Source organism: Podarcis filfolensis (genome assembly GCF_964270895.1).
Source record: "Podarcis filfolensis genome assembly, chromosome: 9".
In the NCBI taxonomy this organism is placed as follows: Eukaryota; Metazoa; Chordata; class Lepidosauria; order Squamata; family Lacertidae; genus Podarcis; species Podarcis filfolensis.
This window is the reverse complement of record NC_139610.1, coordinates 49,798,387-49,819,403: the sequence shown is the minus strand read 5'-3', so window position 1 is coordinate 49,819,403 and position 21,017 is coordinate 49,798,387. Positions and strand designations below refer to the sequence as shown.

Genomic DNA, 21,017 nt, shown 5'->3' with positions numbered 1-21,017 from the left:
AAGCGTTCTGGTGCCACTAGCCTATGGAAACGCGCATGCGTGAAATCTTTGAGCGTTTCCGCCCCCCACGCTCGTTCACGGTGGTTGATTAGGGAGCTCCGTGGGTTTTTGTTAATTACGGGGAGAAGCGTGGATCGATTCTTGTTTCTCATAAGGAGAGGTTTATATTTTTGGGGGTGTATTTTTTTCTCTAGGGAAGAGGTTGCTGCAAACTAAAATCTTAACTTGAAAGATGCAGGCGTTTCAGCTTTAAAAGTTAGAGCGCTGGAGCACGTGGCAAAAAAAGAAAGAAAATACGCTGAGGCTTATTAGCAAAGAAAATTAATGTAAACTTATGTGCAGTGTGATCGCCACTTCCCCTTTTTAGATTTCAATTAAATTCCATTCATACCTTTTATGATTTTTAAAAAACCTACTTTTTGAACCAGGCATTGTTCTAGGAGCGAGGTTGGTCTCCGGTATCTTCTGTGCAAATCTTTATCCTTGCTTTTGCTACTGGAGATGTGTATTTTAGGAGCCCGCTTTATTTTTCTGTGTTAAATCATTTGCAACATGGGGTCTTTTTTTGTCGTTGGATCCCACCTGGGACCTTATCGTTAAGGGTGGGTAACTAATAAACATAAAGGTCAGCTAATTTATTATTAACAACAATTATATTATTTGCCACTTTTTATTTAGAGGCTGAAAGGCTGCTGAAGTATTTTGGGGCTTCATGATGTCTTTTGGGGGGGGGGGAAATTCTGTACCTAAAGGGGTACACGAAAGGGTTTCAAAAGGATATATGGCAGAATTTAGGCTGGATAAAATAGTATTTAAAACAATCCCCAATTAATCTTCCAAGAAGAGGTACACCATTAAGTCTAAACTTTCAAAAGGAGTATATGGTTATTTTAAGTTTGGGAAACACTGCATTAGCAACAACAACAACAAATTTGTACCACACCCATCTGACTGGGTTGCCATAGTAAAGGCCAGGTATTCAGCCACAGCCCCTAAAATCTCAGGAATTAAAAATGCCCCAGGAATACTTAGTGGATTGATTAAAAATACAAAATGAAAACAGGCGATACTTCTCTATATGTTCAAAATGCAGTAACATAGAATAAAAAGGAAACTAGGCTTGAGAGCCTCGTGTGGAGTAGCAGAATGTTTATTTTTTAAAAGCTCTTCAATGGGTTCCAGAGTTGTGTTTAATAGATTTCTAGATAAAAATATTAAGAGTATTTGTAGTCCACCAAGGGGTTTTACATTCTTCAAGTAAGAGTGCATATTGGGTGCATTTGGAAGGCATAACTAATACTCTGGGAAGAGAGTTCTTGCCATTTAACAACAATAACACAATGCTTAGTATTCAGTGCAAGAATTGTGATCTATCCTTTTCACACCCCAGTAAACAAATGGTAATAGCCTTTTATATCAAGGTTGTTTGGTGCCACAGTTTATTTTCTTTGGGGCTTAAGTGTATATCTAATAACAGGATATGATGATGTGGGCTTTAATCAACAAAAAGTCCACCTTTGGTAAAAGAAATCGAGTCTGTAAGGTACTATGAGGCTCATTGCTGCAAGAGTATCTAACATGGCTGCCCATTGACAGTTTGGGCAGTGGTTTTGAAATATATTGAAGAAAATAATTTTTTAATGGTCATGGGCATTTAGACCACACTAATCAATATAGATGGGACGCGGGTGGCGCTGTGGGTTAAACCACTGAGCCTAGGGCTTGCCGATCAGAAGGTCGGCGGTTTGAATCCCTGCAACGGGGTGAGCTCCCGTTGCTCAGTCCCAGCTCTTGCCAACCTAGCAGTTCGCAAGCACATCAAAGTGCAAGTAGATAAATAGGTACTGCTACGGTGGGAAGGTAAACGGTGTTTCCGTGCGCTGCTCTGGTTTGCCAGAAGCGGCTTAGTCATGCTGGCCACATGACCCGGAAGCTGTACACTGGCTCCCTTGGCCAATAAAGCGAGATGAGTGCCGCAACCCCAGAGTCGGTCACGGCTGGACCTAATGGTCAGGGGTCCCTTTACCCTTTACCTTTAATCAATATAGAAATCACAATGAGTCTGTCTGTTTTCTGCTTTATCTCAATGGTCCTGGTGGAAGATTGAGAACATACTGTGAATTGGGGAAATTCTGTATTTTTTCCTGAAGGATTTTTTCCTCTACATAGTGAATAGAAAGAATAGTAACTGCAGAATTAGCTGAATTAGTATTACAGTTAAGTCATTAATATTATTACAGTTAAGTCATTAATCAAACACAGTCAGAAAGTGATTTATCCAAAAATATTTGCCATTTCAATTAGTATGATTTTTTTGGTAGCTTCCCCTTTGAATTACCCACAAGATGGCAGTGCTTACCTAGAAGTTCTTGTCTACCATGTTCCCTCAATATTATGAGATGCTTTTCTGTAATTTCTGAGCTGTTTCTAGTTACATATTGTTCCTACATTATTATATCCAAATACCATTTCATACAGAAATAACACTAGTAGTGTTGCTTATTAGACTTGGCTTCTTGAAGCAAGTCAACACAGTCTTTGCTGACTTCACTGCACTGCCACAAGATAGATTAAGTGATGAGCTCTCACCAGTGTTTGATTGTATTTGAATGGATTTTCATCTGCTTGTATTCAAGCTATCTCCCAGCTTGTTTCTTTGCCTAAAGGCCAGGAGTATACCAAGGAGCCTAACGGGCTCCATCAAGTGGGAGATGTGCTCAACAGCCTGAGCCATTTGGATGTCCCAGAGGTTGGCCACGTCTTAGACAGGAGCACCAGTTATATCAGCCAGAAAATCCCCAAGAACTGTTTGGAAACCCATTGGATCCATCCGCCTCTGAGGGTAGACCACCCTAATAGTGCTTTTTTGTAGAAAAAAAGGTATCATTACCATGAAGTTCTTGCAGTAAGTGCCACATTTTAAACATATCCTGCAATGTACCTCATCCTTAAATAGCTTCCTGCTTTTTGTATCAACTGCAGAATGACGTTCATGTAGCGACCATGATTCCACATATTGGGTAGGGTTGAACTGAGTAAAAGGGGGTCCTACATCCTGATGAACACCCACGAAGAAATTGTCCTTATAAGCAGAGACAATGAAGTTAGTATAAGATTTACCTGAGAGAATCCTCTTTCATATTCACTCAAAGAAATTTGCTTTACTCAGTTTGTCCTTGACTTAGACACAGACTTTCTGCAATATTATTATTATTGGTTAAAGAGGAACATTTTTGCCTGGCTCCTAAAGGTATATAATGAAGGCTCCAGGCGAACCTCCCTGGGGGAGAGCATTCCACAAACAGGGAGCCAGTGCAGAAAAGGCCCGTTTCATGCTGCCACCCTCTGGACCTGTTGTCTTTGTGCGTTACACAAAGAATGTAACGCACAAACTGTTTTGCTGCTTTCTCGTTAATGCATGTCTTGCCTAGTCTTAAACATTTTTTTCTGGAGTGTACGTATAAAAAAGGCAAGAAAGAGACAACAAGATGTGTTAAATTAAGCAAGGCATGAAGAAAGGGGGTGGAGATTTTTTTACCAGTTGCGGGAAACCTCAGGAGGGGACATCACTCTTGTGCTTGATCCTGCCTGCACGTTTTCTACAAGTGTCTGAGAACAGAATGGGTGTTGGGTTAGATGGCCCATTGGCCTGATCAAGTAGATACTTCTTATATACATGCCCAGCGCACATCCCCATGCACACAGGCCAGATGTTGTACTGTCCCACCACACTGCTCCTTGCTCTGGCTTGTTACAAGGCAGCTTCCTATCTTGGGACTTTCACTTCCTTTCAAACTTCATTATTGCAGAAACAAAGTTGATGAGAAAAATACAGAGATTTTATTCTGAATAATAATAAGATTGAGATGAGCCAGATGTATTGAAGCAAAATAGGGTTGTGCCAATCACTGAGCAAACCCCCTTCCCCCCAATCATTCTAAATACCCTTGTGATGAGAAGTTCTCAATCTGGACAAGGTTTATAACAAGGGAAAGAAACACAATGCTCTCAAGCTCACTTCCCTCCATTAGGGAAAACAGGGTTCTTCAGCCAAAATCTAGTAAGATCATTTAAATAAGATTAAATAATTTAGTAAAAAGGAGAAAAATTGCTCTTGGGAATGGGAAGATTGAAGCTCTATAAATCAAAGAGGAATGTCTGGCAAAGGTCAGCATCTTATTAGCAAGGGGTCGGGGAATGAACATAAACGCATGGGAAGAGTCCAAGAGTAAAAGCATCATGACAAAACCAACTCAAATACCTATGCCAATGAAAGTTAGTATTCCAGATAAAAAGCAATTGGAAACAAGATGTGACAAACATATGACTTAACAAGGTGCAACTGCAGGGAAGAAATGGCATTTCTACTGAACTTTATCAGGAAGTATGTACACAATAAGAGCAAACACACATGATGGGGAAGGCCTTGTGGAATAGGGAGGCACTGGAGCTCCTTATTTTATGAGGCAGTCTTAAATTTAGTGGTCTCTGCACGTGTAAAAGTCAGTATAAGATACAATCTAGAATTTATCAAGAGGCCCATCTCAGTACAGGGAATGGGGGAACCAAAAATGCTTCCACTCCAGATCCTTTCCCCAGTTCTCAGGCTTGAGTAAACTTCTTCAGGACGCTTTCAGCCAACGTGGATACAGTGGTACCTCGGGTTACATACGCTTCAGGTTACAGACTCCGCTAACCCATAAATATCGCTTCAGGTTAAGAACTTTGCTTCAGGATGAGAACAGAAATCGTGCTCCGGCGGCAGGAGGCCCCATTAGCTAAAGTGGTGCTTCAGGTTAAGAACAGTTTCAGGTTAAGTACGGACCTCCGGAACGAATTAAGTACTTAACCCGAGGTACCACCGTACTTCCTTTTCATTCTTTTAGCATACTGTATTTTTCGCTCCATAAGATAAACTACTGGTATATCAGAATAATATTTCAACCATGTAAAGTGAACAGCAGTCAACAGTGGCGTTAAGAACCATCATCACTCATTAACAAATGAAGAGAGACTTTAAGGTTCGAGTACTCTTCTGGTCTTCTGTGAACCCCAAGAACTCATCATTGCTAGAGTCAGAATTTATGAAGCTCAGTTGCTCACAATCACTGACATCACTTTCTTCACTATCTTCATATAAGATACCATCTTCGTTTCCATCCAAATCATTGCTAATGCCACCTTTTTTGAATGACTGGACAATGATTTCCTCCTTCACCAAGTGCCATGATGTTTTCACACATTCACAAACTTGACTGATAGTGGGTCTCTTCATTCGTCCAGTAGGTGTCAGATCATGATTACCAGCAGCCATTCATTTGTTCCACTCTTCTCGCATAAAGACCTTAAATGGCTTGTTGATGGAAATGTCGAGAGGTTGAAACTGGTTGGTAAGACCTCCAGGAATTGCAGCTAGGTGAGTCTTCACTTCTTTAAAGCACTTTTTTGTAGTTTTGTTAATATGTACTCTAAACTGGTCAAGTACTAATAAGGCAGGTTTTTCCAGAAGCCCTCCAGGACGTTTGGACCACACTTTTTCAAGCCATACTCTCATTCCATTTTCATCCATCCATCCTTTCACTGAACATGTACAACAACTCCTCTTGGAATCACTTCTTTTGGAAATGTTTTCCTTTTGAAAATTAACATGGGTGGCAATTTGGTGCCGTCTGCACAGCAAGACAACACAGCTGTGTAATGGGTTTTCTCATGTCCGGAGATTTTCATGGTGATAGTTTTGACACCTTTCAGATCAACAGTCCTATTAGATGGCACATCAAAGGTTAGCGTGTAGCAAACGGTCAGGCCAGTCAAATGACCATGCAGCAACAGAGAAATAAAGCAAGCAGTGGCGTAGTGTGGGTTGTCAGCACCCGGGGCAAGGCAAGTAATTTGCGCCCCCTAACCCGTGGATTTTAGCACTCGAGTCTCTTCCACTAGATTAGTTAAAGAAACCCTTACCCCCTAAGCACATGTATTGTTTGTTGTGAAAATACTGATGTAATTAAAGTAAAATGCATCTAAATACAAGTTTATTTTCAAACACTTTATTGAGTGCGAACATGCATTACACATTCTCCACATTTTCAGCAGGTCTATGAATACAAATCTACAAATGTAGTAACCTAGCATGGGCCATGCTATTATATGTCGTCTCACAACCATCGTAAACGACAAAAAATATCAAGAACAAAAACTAAACATCAAAATGGAACTATTGGGTGATTGATTAGCAGCTTTGCTTGCCCCCGGAGTCCACACGCTTCCTCTGCGTGGCCCTGCTCCCTCTGGGCAGCCTCCAGCCTCCAGCTTCCTTTAGCAGAGTGAAATACACAGCGTCGAAGCAGAAGCGGTAAGCCGTGTGTGCGTAATAAATCAGGCCGACGCACGCTTTCTTCCTTATCTTACAAAGAGCTTTATTTTTGTACAGTTCAACAGGTTACAGCTCCCGGTGACACCGCACTCATTTTCCGCTGCGTTCCATACCGGAGCTAAGCTCACTCTGTGAGACAGAGTAGAAGAACACTCCCCTCAGTGTTCTACGCCACGCCTCAAAGAATGTGAGACGTCACTCAGAACTTCTTAACCCTGTAAGTTCTAACTCTCTCCATACCCTGGAGATGATCCAAGACTGGGCTAGATGGAGCCAACTTCCTCAATCCTGTACCTCTAATTGTAATTCTTTAATAGAAGTGCAAGATATCAATCTGTATATACAGATTAATTTAAATTTGCCTGCTTTTAATTAGCGCAAATTTTTCAACAACGGAATTGAAATCTACATTAAAGTCTCTCTTAATGGACAGTATTACTAGATTACTCAGTCTTTCTTGGCTCGTTGTAGATCTCTGATATATTTTAATTAGTTTAAGTTTTGAGAAACTTCTTTCACAACTCGCTGTAGAAACAGTGATAGTAAGAAAGATTCTTAATGTGACAACAAAGTTAGTTAAACTTTCTTGCAGCTTCCACTTATACACCCAGCGAAGCTGACCAGTTTGCAACCTGCTCCTCAGGATTGACCTCCTTATACAAGATAATGTGGTGCCGAAGTCGAGTTATTTCGGTGAGCATAGATGCAGTTCCTCTGTCCCTCGCCTGACAAGTTCAGTTTTCAAGGTTTCATCCATGGTTTCAGGCCAATAGCCAATATCAGTAAAAACTTTTTGGTCAATATTTTCTGGCAGATTTGGCTGAGTATAAACATCCTTAGATGAAACTGTCTCTGCTTCTAATGCAGGAACAGGAATGTCCACCGACACAGGATCAGGATTATGAGTCTCCTGTGGTGCTGCTGATGGTCCTGCTGTTAATTTCAGCAGTACTCACCAAAAACAAGTGAAGGCTTCCAGCTAACTTAGCTTGTTGCTCTGTCTCTATCTTTCTCCTTTTCCTGCCTTGTGCACCAGATTCTTTTTTGTATGGCATGATATAGGTGGTGTATTCTGCTAAAATTCTAAAAAAAGAAAAAAAGAAAATCACTTTCTTGCCTTGCTGCACTTTTAGCACCCCTTCATTGTATAACCATTTCTTTACTCTTAACATAATGTTTATTCACCTTCATGCCTATTGCTTTACTCTTTCAGCAAAAATAAATAAATAAATTAAAGGTTGCTAGACCCACTGGCTTACATCAACTTATGTTGAGCTGGAACAGCTACATATGGATCGAAATCTGTCTCGTCACTGTTGAACCAACCAAACTTCAATCCATCTGGTCAGCTCAACATGTAGAATGACCAGCGTGCCCCCTTTCAGTGCAGAGAGACCAGCGTGCCCCCTTTCATTGCAGAATGACCAGTGTGCCCCCTTTCAATGCAGAGAGACCAACGTGCCCCCTTTCAGTGCAGAGAGACTTACCTGCAGCAGCGGCTTCTACTCAGTTCCCCGCGTCTCCTCGAGTCCTCCCGCCTCCTGCTTGGCAGCTCAGCCAATTGCATGCATTCGCCTTTCGGCCAATGAGGAAGTGGATCCCACTTCCTGATTGGCTAGGAGGAGGATCCGTGTGACAATAGCGAAATTTTTGCAAAATCCGTGACAGCGCTGAGAGAGAGTGAATGAGGCAGGTAGGGGCAGAGAGCTGCGAGCGCGCGCCCCCCCGATGTTGCACCTGGTGCGGCCGGCCCCCCCTGCACCCCCCACGCTACGCCACTGAAAGCAAGAAAGTTTTAATTGTTTGCCGGCAGCAACCAATGGCACGGAGGAATAAGTTCCGAAGTCCGGCCCTCCCCAACAGGGGAGGCTTCCCTTTATACATTCTTGAATCAGGTCTTTATCCAATCAAAAGTTATAGCATTACACATACTCTGATAGCTACAATAGGTTCTGCCTAGAGACAGGGCATGAGGAGTAGGGCATTACCCTTCCATGTCCTTGTTTGGTAATCCTTATCAGCCTATCTCTGTGTGTGTCTGGGTAATGGGTGTCTTGAGTGTATTTACTGGATATGGGGGCCTGGCCTAGATCAACAAAATGGCTTCCTTGCTTAACATTGTAACTCTCAAAATGGCTTCACTGAGAACGTTGCCACAATGCCTTTCCCTGTCAGTTTCCCAGAATACATAATTGAACAGGGCTATTACTTTATTTATTGAATTTGTTAATTGCTTTTTTGCCACAGAAACCTGCGACTTAAAATTATTGTAAGCAGATAAACCCTCTTCACCCAAAGCTTGAAGACTAGGATTCCACCCAGTGTCTTAACAGCCAAAGCTGTGATATTTTGCTATAGGGAAGGCAAAACCTCTAGACTGGCCAATTTGTCTACAAGCAAATACCTTCCTGGCTCCAAATACAACAAGCATAGCAAGATCAGGAGGCACAAAGAAAAACTGGTTAAACAGAATAAAACCTGTCTTCCTCTTCTCTGGAAGGTTCAAGCTGGGGAGGTGGTCTCCACCATTCCTCCTCTGTCCCGTCCTTGACAGCATTAGTCTGTCATTCCTTGGATGGAGCATGTCAGGTAAAACAACCAATCACTTTCTCATGATAATTTCCACCATGTCTAACATCTTGGGTAGTTATGGTACTCGTGAAAGAGCTTTTTTATTCTTCAAAAGGATTGCTATTTTTAAAAATAAGTTTTTATTAAAGATTTTCTCAGGTTACAAAAGTGCATATACGTATGTTGACAGGTTGCTTATGCTGTTCATTGTGTCATCCAAATATACAATGTCTTCTGCATGCATGTCAGTCTCACTGCTTGGTTATTCTTGTGACCATCCATTACATTACTCCTGCTACTGAAACATCTGCAATTTTGCCTACTCGATGCACAAACCATGCAATCCTGGTCCTGAAACCGTGCACTAGTGGAGGCCAAAAAAAGTGCATATTTTGGTAATACACCTACTCTAATTATGGTGATATATTTGAATTTGTCCGGGTGCTCCCATGATATCTTCAGACTTTGGGCTCCCACCAGCTTGCAGAATCCCCTTGCTAGCTGGCTCTCAACTTATATACCTGATTGTTGGGAGGGTAAGTTGAAGTGGGGGAGAACCCTGAACTCCTTGGGAGGAAAGCTAAAGGCTAAGACAAATGAGTGCATAGCAGAAAATTAGTAGGCGAGCCCTTACCCCCAACTGAGGTGGCAAATCCTCTATACATAACCTCACTGAATATTATTATTAATTGCAATGGGACCCACTTCTGAGTAAACATGCATAGGATTGGGCACAGATAGGGAAGCTTCAAAAGCAGTGAAGTTGTGGGAAGAGGGGGAAAGGAAAGATAACAAAAGAAGCAAAGCCCAGTAATTTCTGGGGACACCAGTGGCATAGCTAGCTGCTAGGGAGCAAGGCAAGCCACCTGTGGGGCAGGGCGCACTACTGAAATCAAAGTGCCTGAGCATAGCTAAGCATTGTGGAGCCTGCAGGGAGTCTGCTGCTGCCTCTGGGCAGAGGCCAGCCCCATGCTGCTTTTTCTGGCCATACGGTACTTGCAGGTGTCCAAGCCAGTGCATCATTCCCAGGAGCGACACCATGGCTCAGATATGCTACGGGGCCAGGACATCCCAGTTGCGTCCTTCTCAGCTGCCCTCAGCAGCTCAGTGCCCTGCAAGCAGAGCCCCAGGCTACACGACTGGGGGACACTAAATCATAAACCCATATCCCCATGTCCTAAACACACCATATTTCCTCCCTCCTTACCACTCAGGACAGTCCATCCCAGTTTTTCTACCTGCTGTTTCCAATCCTTTCCAATTCATGCCACTAGCAGGAGTGCTGCTTTTACAAGAAATCAATTCTTTATAACAAAGGTCAAATTACCCTTCTTTAAAAATGGTTAATGATTCCATACTTCTAGATTTGTGATGCCTCAACGACGCTTTATGCAATATTAAGGCCCTATCTGGAAACACCATAACTTTTCCCATGATGCTACACCCCTACATTTACTACAGACAAACCAAAAATTTACATGACTGAAGAAATATTTGAAAGGCATAGAAATAGAACGTAAATAATCTGTGTTAAAGACAAGAATGAAACAGTTGGGATGTGTTGGGGAAGCTAAGCACTATAAGAAGCGAGGAAATAGAAAGGATTCCAGCCTGCTTTTTCAAATAGTTGTTGTGGAAAATCTTAAAAATATCTTAACACCATCCCTTCTGAGTTCTCAACAGTATCTAACCCTCAGACAGAATAGAGGGATTGCCTTTTGAGGGTGACTTCTCTTTGCTCCTTCAAGAGCCTGTCTTGTCAAGCCACTGTTCATATTTTCAGCAGGCTTTTTGACTGGATGCAGGCCTTCATCTCTTAGGCTTCCTCAGCTGAGGAAATTGCACAGGTTCTGTAAATGGATGTTAGTTCAGGCCTGTGAGACGAAATATGGGAAACGGCTGGGGTATGGATCCAAATCGCTGGGATTTTTTAATTTGGAGGAGGCATATTTTCTAAGAGTTCCCCACCCCCAGGCCTAACCAAGTGCCTCAGCTCCTGACTGCTTTTTTCTTTCTATGAGGCAGCTCTTCTATAATTATGATTTCTGTTGTTAATCTGTTTTGCCTTTCTTGTTTTCTAAACCCATTGAGAAGCCTATTTTTGGACTAAGAAGGCAGCATACAACTTTAATCTGACAATAGAATTGTGTGTGTTTGTAAATAATAGTCAAAAAATGAAACACCCCCACCCCCCCATGAGGCAATGCAGTTGCACATGTGAAGCAATCATTCAAATATACAGTTGCACTGAAGGCCTGCTGTAGGTATTTGGGCATGCTGCCATTGTGCTCCTTTCTTCAAACTGAATTTGAGCCTTGATCTACAATTTGAATATCGCAAAGGGTATTCACAGAGTTGGTAGTACCTTGCACAGAATTTCTGCCATGGCAGACTTTTGAACAAAATAGGGTGGGAAGAGGAGAGAGAAGTGACTTTCTGGGTGGTGGTGGCTTACATGGACAACAATAACTTTTATTACCTCCTTGTTTGTACTTGAAGTCTCTCAAAATTATAACAAGTTGGCTAAACAAAAGTGACATGTGACCCTTAACAAGAAAAACATTTGAGAAGGTTTTAGGAGAATTTTAAAGATGGCTGTGGTTACATAAATTGTTTGTGTTAGAGAACACTAGAATAAAGTTCTGTAATAGTAGCTTGTTGACTTAATACGCATTTCAAAATGATACTTTCATTTCATTTTCTTATAGAAAGTAGCATCAAAAGGAGAGTACGGCAACAGAGCACTGAGTCATAATTTAATGCAAATCAATCAAGTATAGTTTTCTGTTTTATCCATGCTGTCAAAATATTATACATAAATTTTATCATGTGCCAAGTGACCTACAGTTAGTTATTAGCTTGCTCATCCTTAGATTAAAACAGGGTCCAAACTTCAGTTTTAGCCCCACAAACTTCCAGCTTTCCTCAGTTCTGTAATCATTTTATTTCTTTAATCCAGAGGGGATAGGTATCGAAACCTTACAGGCAAATTACAACCTATGTCTCAAACTTTGGGATTGTTAGAATATATGCCAAAAAAAAATTAATCAGTTTGAGTTGTGCAACTCAAACTGGGTCTACTAGTCACAGATTTTTTAAGCAACGTGGACTAAAGTCATTTCTGTGGCCCCCCTCCAGTATTAGGATGGACAGGCTTCATTGGACCATTGCCTAAATCTTACGATCGTGTTGATTTTGGTAGGTTCCCCCATTTTGTGGTTTCCTCTCAAGTGACTGTAGCCTAGAAGATGGCGACAAGCAGCAGTAACAGTCATGGGTGGGTCAGTTGTTTGTTTGTTTGTTTTTAAAAAAATTAATTGATTTTTCTAACAATGTATCTTTAACAATTTTTCATATTTCCACCCTCCTCCCCTGGACTTCCCCCACACTCCCGTCTTGTTTTATTTCCATATTGTTCACCCTGCATATTGTTTCCCCAAAATTGAGTGGGTCAGTTGTGATCCAGCTTCATGCTCTGAAATAGAGCAACCACTGCCAGGCCAAATTCCCGAAACAGAACAGTCACGGGATGCTGCTTCCTGCCTTAACGCTGCAGAATGGATGCTGAAACGTTATGGCACATTCATACCTGGAACATCAGGCAGTTCCTCAGGCTCTTGGAAGGTAAGCTTAATTTAGCTGAGCCTATATGGAGGACCCTGTATGTCAATAAAATATGCCACGCATGCATGTATTTCATTCTCCAAAAGGACACAGACCGTTTGTGTGCTTGGAACTCCATGGGCTCTTGCCACTGCTCGGCTGAGAGAGGGGCAGGCACTAGACTTTTGTAACAATAAACTGTCTGCCCCTGAGCATTGACCTTGAGTCTCAGAGGCTTAACATAAGTAAACAATAGCTGCAGTATGTGTTTTTGAGAAATCTAGAAAGTTCAAGAAAATTCTGCACCTATAAAACTTCAACCTTGTCAATGAATTCTTAGGTGAGTAGTGAGAGTGTCACTGTGGCTGAAGGCCTTTCCATGCATTGATTTGGGTTTTGGTCTGTATGCTTTGATGGGACGCGAGATCATCATTGTGACTGAAATCAATGTTGTACCCTGCTGGGCTACTGTCAAGTGTCTATAATCTAATTTTATTGTAGGCAGGGGTTTTTTTGAGGGGGAACTCATAGGAACTCAGTTCCAGCACCTCTCTTGCCATTGTAAGAGAAAGAGGGAGGTGTTCATGGTGAGTTGCGGCACCTCTTTTTCTAGAAAAATAGCACTGGTTGAAGGTCCTAGATGTGCTACTGCTTAGCATTTGATGGTAAACCTATCAAGCCCTATTTGTGACCTAATCCAGAGACATATGATTGGGCACAGAAATTGGGATGCAGGAAGAAAGGTGGGTTCAGTGGACCTTGGTCCTGATACAGCAAGCTTTATGTTCTTAAGTTAGATTTAAACTTGTTTTTAGTTTCAGAGTTTTGTTCCTTACACCATTCAGTGAAATCTCTAGCATTGAAGTGCAGGCTTCCAGCATGATTTTGGAGCAGACTTTCATCTCTAAGCACCTCTCATGATTTACGAAAGGCTGTCAGACCTAAATAAGAGAAGTTTTCCATTTATTTATTTCTTACTTGCTTCTACACACAAAAGGAATAAAACTACTATGGTTTTTTACAATAGGCACCAATAGATTTAAGTAATTCGTATATGTTGTAAAAATAGCTGCTTTGAAGCAAAAGATATATTCCTCATACACATTGTCTTTTTCATTGTCATTATAAATAAGGTTTTGGAATCGAACAAGGAATCCGGCTTCCTTGTTCTTACCATAGTTATTTCTGGCCATTTCTTCATTTCCAGAGGAAAGGTAGTAATGGTGAGTATTCATTTTCATAAGTAATTGTGTCCATTGAAATTATCCCTTCAGTTTCACAATGTTCATTGTAGGAATGTTATATTGGTTTTACTAAACACTTGCTTAAATGGTTTGCAAGTGTAAGAACTTTGCTAGATGCTTTCAAATTTGCACAAAATGCAAAGAAAGCCATATAGTCCAATTAAAAGTTCACAGTTGGGCAATAATTTGGACAAACCCAGTATCACAAAACAGTGAGAAAGCTTTCAAGCACTCGGAACGGGTGCCCAGCAGATTAGGGGGTGCAGTAGAAAAAACAAAGTTGGCTGGATATTTTAGCCATAGAGTTTGTAATTTAGATCCAGCTGTAAAATAGAATTTACAGAAAGTCTCCCCAATGCCATGGTCCTGATCTGGATGGACTAAATTTTAGCTGGAATACAAAATAAAACAGAATAATGCCCTAGTCACCCACCCCAGGACGCTGTAACCATTTAAGGGCTCTGACCGCTCTGAATACACTTTGATCCAACATCCCTGCAGAATATTCCTAATCATTACTGTATATATGCTAATGCACCTGTCAAACTGTTAATTGTTTATGAGCAACTTCAAGGCCCCTGCTCTTCCGTCTTATGGTTCTTTATCTTTAGGCTGGACTTGGATCAGCTAGCCCTTGAAATAGACTGTAAGATGTATTCCTGCTTCAGAGCTTTTTCTGTAGATAAATTGAGCCATGTTTTCCCCCCCCAGGAAGGTTTTTCATTAATTGATGCTTCTCAATGGCTGAAGATAGTTAGAAATGCAGATTGCATTTTGTTTGGTTCAAAAACAAAGGTATGCTGTTTCAGGTTTCAAAATTCTTTTCTTAGCATGTTTCTATATACAGTATCTCTCTCTCTTTGGTGTTCTCTGACACAGTTGTCTAGATTACTTTCCCCTCGTTATTCTATACTTTAATTATTTGCACTTAATAAACCTTGAATAGTTCCAGGTATGTGTGTGCTTCTTACACATCTATTTTGTTGGCATTTTAAGATTATGTGCACACAAAATCCAATTTAAAGAAAACCCTTCTGTTTTGTGCTGTATGTTGTCTGGTAGGCCCCTCCTTCCTTACCATCCACGGTACCACAGAAAATTTGACAGCTTAAACAGATCTGGAACTGCTGCATTTCTTGCTGAAGAATGCTATCAGATGCTATATGGGAAAAAAACCCTCCATAATTTCTGTACTCTTTGGTTTCCTGCTGCCTGATTATAAATCTACCTTCCTGACAGCTTTATGCCAAAGAAACATGGAAATAATAGGATTACATGCTTTGGAAAAGTTTTATAATAGTTCATCACAAGTATTAGAAGTGGTTTTATTTTATTTTAATAAAAATACAATTAGGAATTCCTACGTGCGATCTGGTACACTCAAGAAATCATTTACTTAGACGTCATATTTTGATGTACTTATTCAGGTGTCATATTTATTTATATATTCAAGTCCTCTTTTTATATATCTGAAGACCTTGCTAAAGAATTGTGCCAGCTGTGAATACTGTTGCAACAATCACCGTTCACAAAATACTTTGCTTCATAAAGTTGTGTGAGTGGTAATTATTGGTATGGCAAAAATGACCATATGAAGCAGCCTACAGTGTTTTTGATTAAGGTCTTAATATAGTGACATTAAATACAACACTGATTTTTAAATAATAAATACCTGAAAAAGAAGCTCTGAGGTTGGAAAAAGCAAGTGACGTTTAAGTTCTTTTCAAATAAATACGATAAGTACTATCAGTATCCCACCCATCAGAGTGTGAGCCAAAAAGACTCCCCACACCCGAGAGTCTATTGTTTCTTATGAAATACTGTGCTTTGATGTGTTTTTCTTCAATCCAGCTTTGATCCAAATTGAAAAAAAGGATGACCTAGCTGGGATTTAAGCAGATAATGCCTATGCAGCTGTAAGGTAGACAAGAAAAAGCAGCATTACCTGTTAATAAATAACACAGGCTCACATGAGATGCACAATTACAACACCTCGTTAAATTTGAATGGTTTGCGAAAGGCTCTTGTGAGAGTTGGGGATTGTAGGCCCAGGCACTGGGTGCATGCTGCCAGGACCCAACTACCACCGGAAGAGTGAAAGATGAACACAGGACAAGATCTTGGGTTTGAATAGGCCACAACTTCATTGTAACTAGGTTTTGGTAGCCCAACTGGTGATTGATGTTTTGGCTGGGTCAACCTTGGATTAAGGGTCACATTATGACATACATCAGATCAGAGCATTCCATCCAGAACTTCCACTCAGGAGGCGTGCCATGGCTAGTTAGCTCCCGTCTGGGTATCAGGACAGGCTTTGCCTCCTGGACCCCTTTATTGGGGTACCTAAATATTTTTAGTGGCAGGGATGGGTTCCCAACACTGCCCCCCCCAAGGATCCAACCCAATGCCTTGCCCATCACCAAATGCACTGGGAGCTTTCCTTTATGAATGATGCAGCCATACTCACTAGCCCATCATTGGCCTGTTCAAACAGGCAGGCTCCCACCCACTTGTGCAGCCACAGGAAGATTTTGTCCCCCAACAACTACACAGGATGCGAAGAGGGTGCCTAGCTCAGCCACAGTTGTGCCAGGCGACCAACCACTGCTCCCAGGGGTCTTACAGTAAGTGGCCATTGTGAGTTGTGTTGTCAATGCTGCATCAATTCAGTAAGATCTAAAAGAAAAGCTTTTCATAAAAAAAATGAGCTATTGGTCAGAAAAAGCAAGTATTAGATGTACAAGCTATTGCTAGCTACTCCTTAGTTTCCACTGGGAAACAATGGTAATATATCACAATATATCACAACTGTAGAAGTATGTATATACCCAGGTTGATTGTTTTAGCACTGCATCTATAGACACCTAGAACAGGCAGGCAGCATGAATTAAATTAAGGAGCTGGAAAGTTAGTTTCATTTTCTCTTTTGTGACTTTGAAATAGACCCAACACCGTATGTTTCGTGTTCAGTTTATTGGAGACTCCAAAACACAGGCAGAGGAGCACTGCAATAACTGTGTGCAGAAGCTTGCTGATTATGTTCCAGTTCAAGTAATGGATGCAGCAAGACAGGAATTGCAGCCAGTTCACAGCCTGCTGCTAGATAATGAGTGTCAGATGAAAGATGCTGAGCAAAATTTACCAACGGAGCACATTGTAAGGTGATGGGGTGTGTGTAGGGGGTGGATTGACAGAAGGAATGGGAAAGTACTGCTTTCACTTTTGTGTATTGTTTACATTTCTTCTATAAAATAGGAATACAGGGTTGGCAAAATAGATTGCCGCCCCCCCACCCCCGCCTCAAGGGGTTGTCTCTGCATGCCTAATGTAAGGGCTGGCCCTACAGGAATAGCCAACTGTTGTCCCATGGGTTTCAGCCAGGAATGCATGTTTGCCTATTCTTTTGATTACCTTTTTATACTTTTATAGCCCTTAGGTATCAAATGTCATGGGATTTTGACCATTTTCAGGTCACCTGGACCCCAGCTGTCTGCTGTGAAATGATGCTTTAGAAGGCTCTTCTGATTTTAGTAATTTTTGGAGCGCACAAATTCTAAATATTTTGGATCACACAAACTGGAAAAAATATTCATTCCATTTTTCTGTTATTTTCGTTCCTTTGGCAATATACATTTTATTGAATTTATCTTCAATACTTTTTAGATTGTAAATCAACCTCCAGCACAAGAAAGAGCATCTGTAGCAGAGCTAGCACAGGTAAATAGTTGAGCACAGGACATATAATGTCTCTGACAGCAGAATAACGAAACTCATGATAACAACACAGACATTCATCTAAGGACACATATAATAACATACCCCCTAATAAGTAATAGGAAAATCAAAACACTGGTGGCAGCTAAAAGGGCAAGAATCACCCCTCCATCTCCAGAACCCCCCTCCTCACTGCGAGCAAGATACCTGTCTGTCTCGCTTTGAGAACATGGTGCACTGAAAAGAGAAAGACAACACTAGACATGCTCACAGATTTTATTATGATTGACTATGGATGGCCATCGCCCTGCCCTATCTTATGTTAAGTTAACCTGGTGCTCTGTAAATGGAGGAGTGGGAAGGGGAGACAAAACTGCCAGCTCAGAGGAACCAGACACCGTAGTAAAAGGCAAAAAAGAGAGCCACATGTTCTTATGAATGCCCCCAGAGACAAAAGGGCTAGACCAACTAAACCCCCTCAAAAAAACACCCAAGAAGAAGACAATATAAAAATACAATTACAAACAAGCAAACAGTATAATAAGACCATAATGCAGAGTTTCTGTCCTCTTGTTTTCTGCATTTTAAGCAGTTTATTATTTTTAATGGCATATTTAGAAGACAAAAGCTTCAATCCTGTGCATGCTTATTTGGAAGTAAACACTGCAGAACACAGTGATACGTATATAGATAGAGATATATACCTATGACCCTGAGATTAAGAGTCTTAAGCTCCAACCACTGAGCTATCTGATTTAATGTTCCTGCATATTAAGGCAGCCCAACATCTAACTGCAGCAAGCGCCTTAATGTTCAAGTGATGCAAACCCTTTATGCACACTGTATATATACGTCTGTAATCTATATAAGAATTAGCTGCAGCAGGCTATGTATTGCAGCCCTTAAGCACAAGAAAGGCCAAGGGGGAAGACCAACTAAGATGTTGTGTCACATTCAGGCAAAAGAGAAGGTGCCGCAACCAGTGCTCACCGGGAGGATGGTAAACAGCCATTCTGAGTAAATAGGGAAAGGATAATTCTGAAAGAGTACGTAAGTTGTTCCAATGCCTTTGGACTTCATCAAGAGAAAGACTTAATTAGGCAGAGCAAAATTGGTAGAAAGCATTGTTATTTTATTTGTAAGCAGTTGACCATATCTTCTTGCTTCTGCAGTATGTGTTGACATCAAACATAGAGCTTCCTCTTGCATATCAACACTCCCAGTGGAATGCTGAAGATCTAGGCAGTTTCATTCGATTGTGTCTCTTGGATCAGAGCTTCCCAGCATTTGTGCAAGAAGTGGAGAACCAGCTGAAAAAAATTACAGATGAGTAGGAAGCAAAGCAATAAATGAAAATGTATTACGATTAGATAAATTCAATATAGATAACTGAGAAAGAGTACCATAGCTAGTGGTTTTATTTTTTAAAAAGGTTATCCATTTATTACACTTCAGAAAATACACACAGGTTTTAGAGGTATGCGTAAAACAACATAACTTTAAATTGTCATGAAAAAAATTGCTTTTTGTTATTGTGGCTGAAAGGACATTAACCCAAAAGGGTCTTTTATAAGAATGTAAAATCTTAATGGAGAAATCCTGCCTCTACCACAATGTCAGGGACCTGGTCCCTCAGCTTCACTTGTCTGAAGTAGCTGTGTCTTGTTTGTTTAAGTTCTTTGCTGCCGCTGGTTCCCTCGGAAGGCTTCAAAACCTCATTGTAAAGGGGTTTATTGGGCTTGGTCATGAGATGGACTGCACCACAAGAGACAGGATAAAAACTGGGGTTATTAAGGGGATTACATCTACATAAGGGGCACCCACATCACAGTTAGGACCCATCACACCAAAAATTGAGCAGTCATATTTCACTCAAACACCTTGTTTCAGAATGGGTGCTCTGCATCCAAATGTAGATGAAGATCACCACCTCCCACACAGGAACCCTCATGTTGAGTTGAGTGACAATATCTTAAGGGGTATCAAAATTGGCACAGGTTGGGCCTGTCGTACAAAATTTGGCAGTGTCCCTTCAGATGCGACAGTATCTTCAGAGGTAACCAAATCAATGCAATGTGGACCTGTCATGCCAAAAGTCGGGCAAAGTCTTGCCAATGTATGTTTTTGTCCACCATCTTAATTTAAAATGGCACCCAGCAGCCCAATATTGACAAAAAAAAAACCCTGCCTCAATCTCATGCCAAGTTTGCAATTGGTGCAGTTTGGACCTATCATGCCATGTCGAAATTCGGGCAAAGTCACTCCAGGCCATATATTGAACTGCCATCTTGATTCAGAATGGCAGCTGGTATCCTAGCATTGGTGAAAACCACTGTGCCTACCTTAGGAACCCTCATGCCAAGTTTGGTAACAACAGTTCAAGAGGCCTCCGAAAAACACAGGGCAAACCATTTTCCAACATATATAGCAGACACGGCATGTAAACTGCTGCTTATCTTCCTGAGATTTTATGAACTGGTTCAACATCTCTCTATAGTAATGATAAGTTCAATTATTTTCAGGAGTATAATGGCTTCAAAATATATGACTTTGATGGAATTGTGCAACATGAAAGACACATCAAAATTTCTATTTCCCATGAAAGGAACTACATTAGGTGCTCCTGTGTGCATTGGTTCAGATAATAAGTGTGTCTGAAATGTATTGAATCAGTGGCTGAGAAACTTTTCATTAAGAGCACATTTCCAATTCACTGATCCCTTGAGAACAGCATTAAAAGTGTTAGTAGCACAGCCCCACTCCCCTCAAAAATGAATCCCATTTTCTTCTAATGGCCAGGTGAAAACTCAAGGCCTCATCCTCATTTGGTATAAACCAGGACAATATGACTTGAATGTCTGATTTTGAGACATCCCAGAAAAAATGACCTGAGTCAGTGGGAAAGGATGATGGAAACCAACAGGCTATTGTTTACAGAGATTGGAAAGTAAAGAAAGTACTATTGATTCTCAGCCACAAACTGGCAAATAATGGATAAATTAACAACACAAGGGCATTCTAAAAACCATGTGTTGCTTCTCCAACATTCTGGTAGTGTTTTATTTTCATTTTGATCTCTGTTTTGTTTTCTATACATCTTTTGAATAAACTGCTTAATTGGATTTCTGGGCTGTACTGGTTTCTGGGCACCCTCAAGGGGTGGTTGAACACACATGCATGTATGGTTGCTGTGAACCATTTGGCCTATGTTACTGGATTTAAATGTGCCTGAGAGATCTGGAGGGGAGACAGGCTGAAGTAGCCAGGTAGGCAGCAGAAATATACTCAGAGTCGAGTGTGAATTTCATGCTCTTTATTCAGCTCATAGTAGCAATGAATGAAATTTTCCCCAAAACATCTAGCTATATATACATTATTTATACAATGAGCCCCGCGTGATTGGCTGATTCCGGGCTGCTCCTGTAGGCCAGTCAGGTTGCAGATTCACCTCCTCCATAAGCCTGATTGGCTGCTCCTGCAGGCCAATCAGGTCACTGATTCACTTCCACCTG

The 21,017-nt window shown here is 41.1% G+C and overlaps 1 protein-coding gene across 26 annotated transcripts; it reads left to right on the top strand.

Moving 5' to 3' along the window:
- The first annotated feature begins 475 nt into the window (after window positions 1-475).
- REC114 (REC114 meiotic recombination protein) lies at window positions 476-20,627 on the top strand. 26 transcript variants are annotated; one of them, XM_083571830.1, is made up of 9 exons: window positions 10,467-10,791; window positions 11,653-11,681; window positions 12,147-12,221; window positions 12,400-12,568; window positions 13,681-13,770; window positions 14,503-14,586; window positions 16,735-16,947; window positions 17,455-17,508; window positions 18,678-20,627. In XM_083571830.1, exons 3-9 carry the CDS (start codon window positions 12,193-12,195, stop codon window positions 18,837-18,839), a joined length of 801 nt encoding a protein of 266 aa, XP_083427956.1. In that variant the 5' UTR covers window positions 10,467-10,791; window positions 11,653-11,681; window positions 12,147-12,192; the 3' UTR covers window positions 18,840-20,627. The 26 variants fall into 26 exon arrangements, with proteins under 26 accessions (XP_083427975.1, XP_083427969.1, XP_083427968.1 ...); XM_083571849.1 differs by lacking the exons at window positions 10,467-10,791; window positions 11,653-11,681 and adding an exon at window positions 476-602; XM_083571847.1 differs by lacking the exons at window positions 10,467-10,791; window positions 11,653-11,681 and adding an exon at window positions 541-625.
- Window positions 20,628-21,017: the final 390 nt, after the last annotated feature.

Bases quoted from the DNA above. Each gene is read 5' to 3' on its own strand.
- REC114 (XM_083571827.1), top strand. From the start codon at position 11,119: ATGAAACACCCCCACCCCCCCATGAGGCAATGCAGTTGCACATGTGAA. The intron at 14,587-16,734 runs GTATGCTGTTTC...ACTTTGAAATAG, and splicing joins TGTTTGGTTCAAAAACAAAG to ACCCAACACCGTATGTTTCG. The intron at 16,948-17,454 runs GTAAGGTGATGG...AATACTTTTTAG, and splicing joins ATTTACCAACGGAGCACATT to ATTGTAAATCAACCTCCAGC.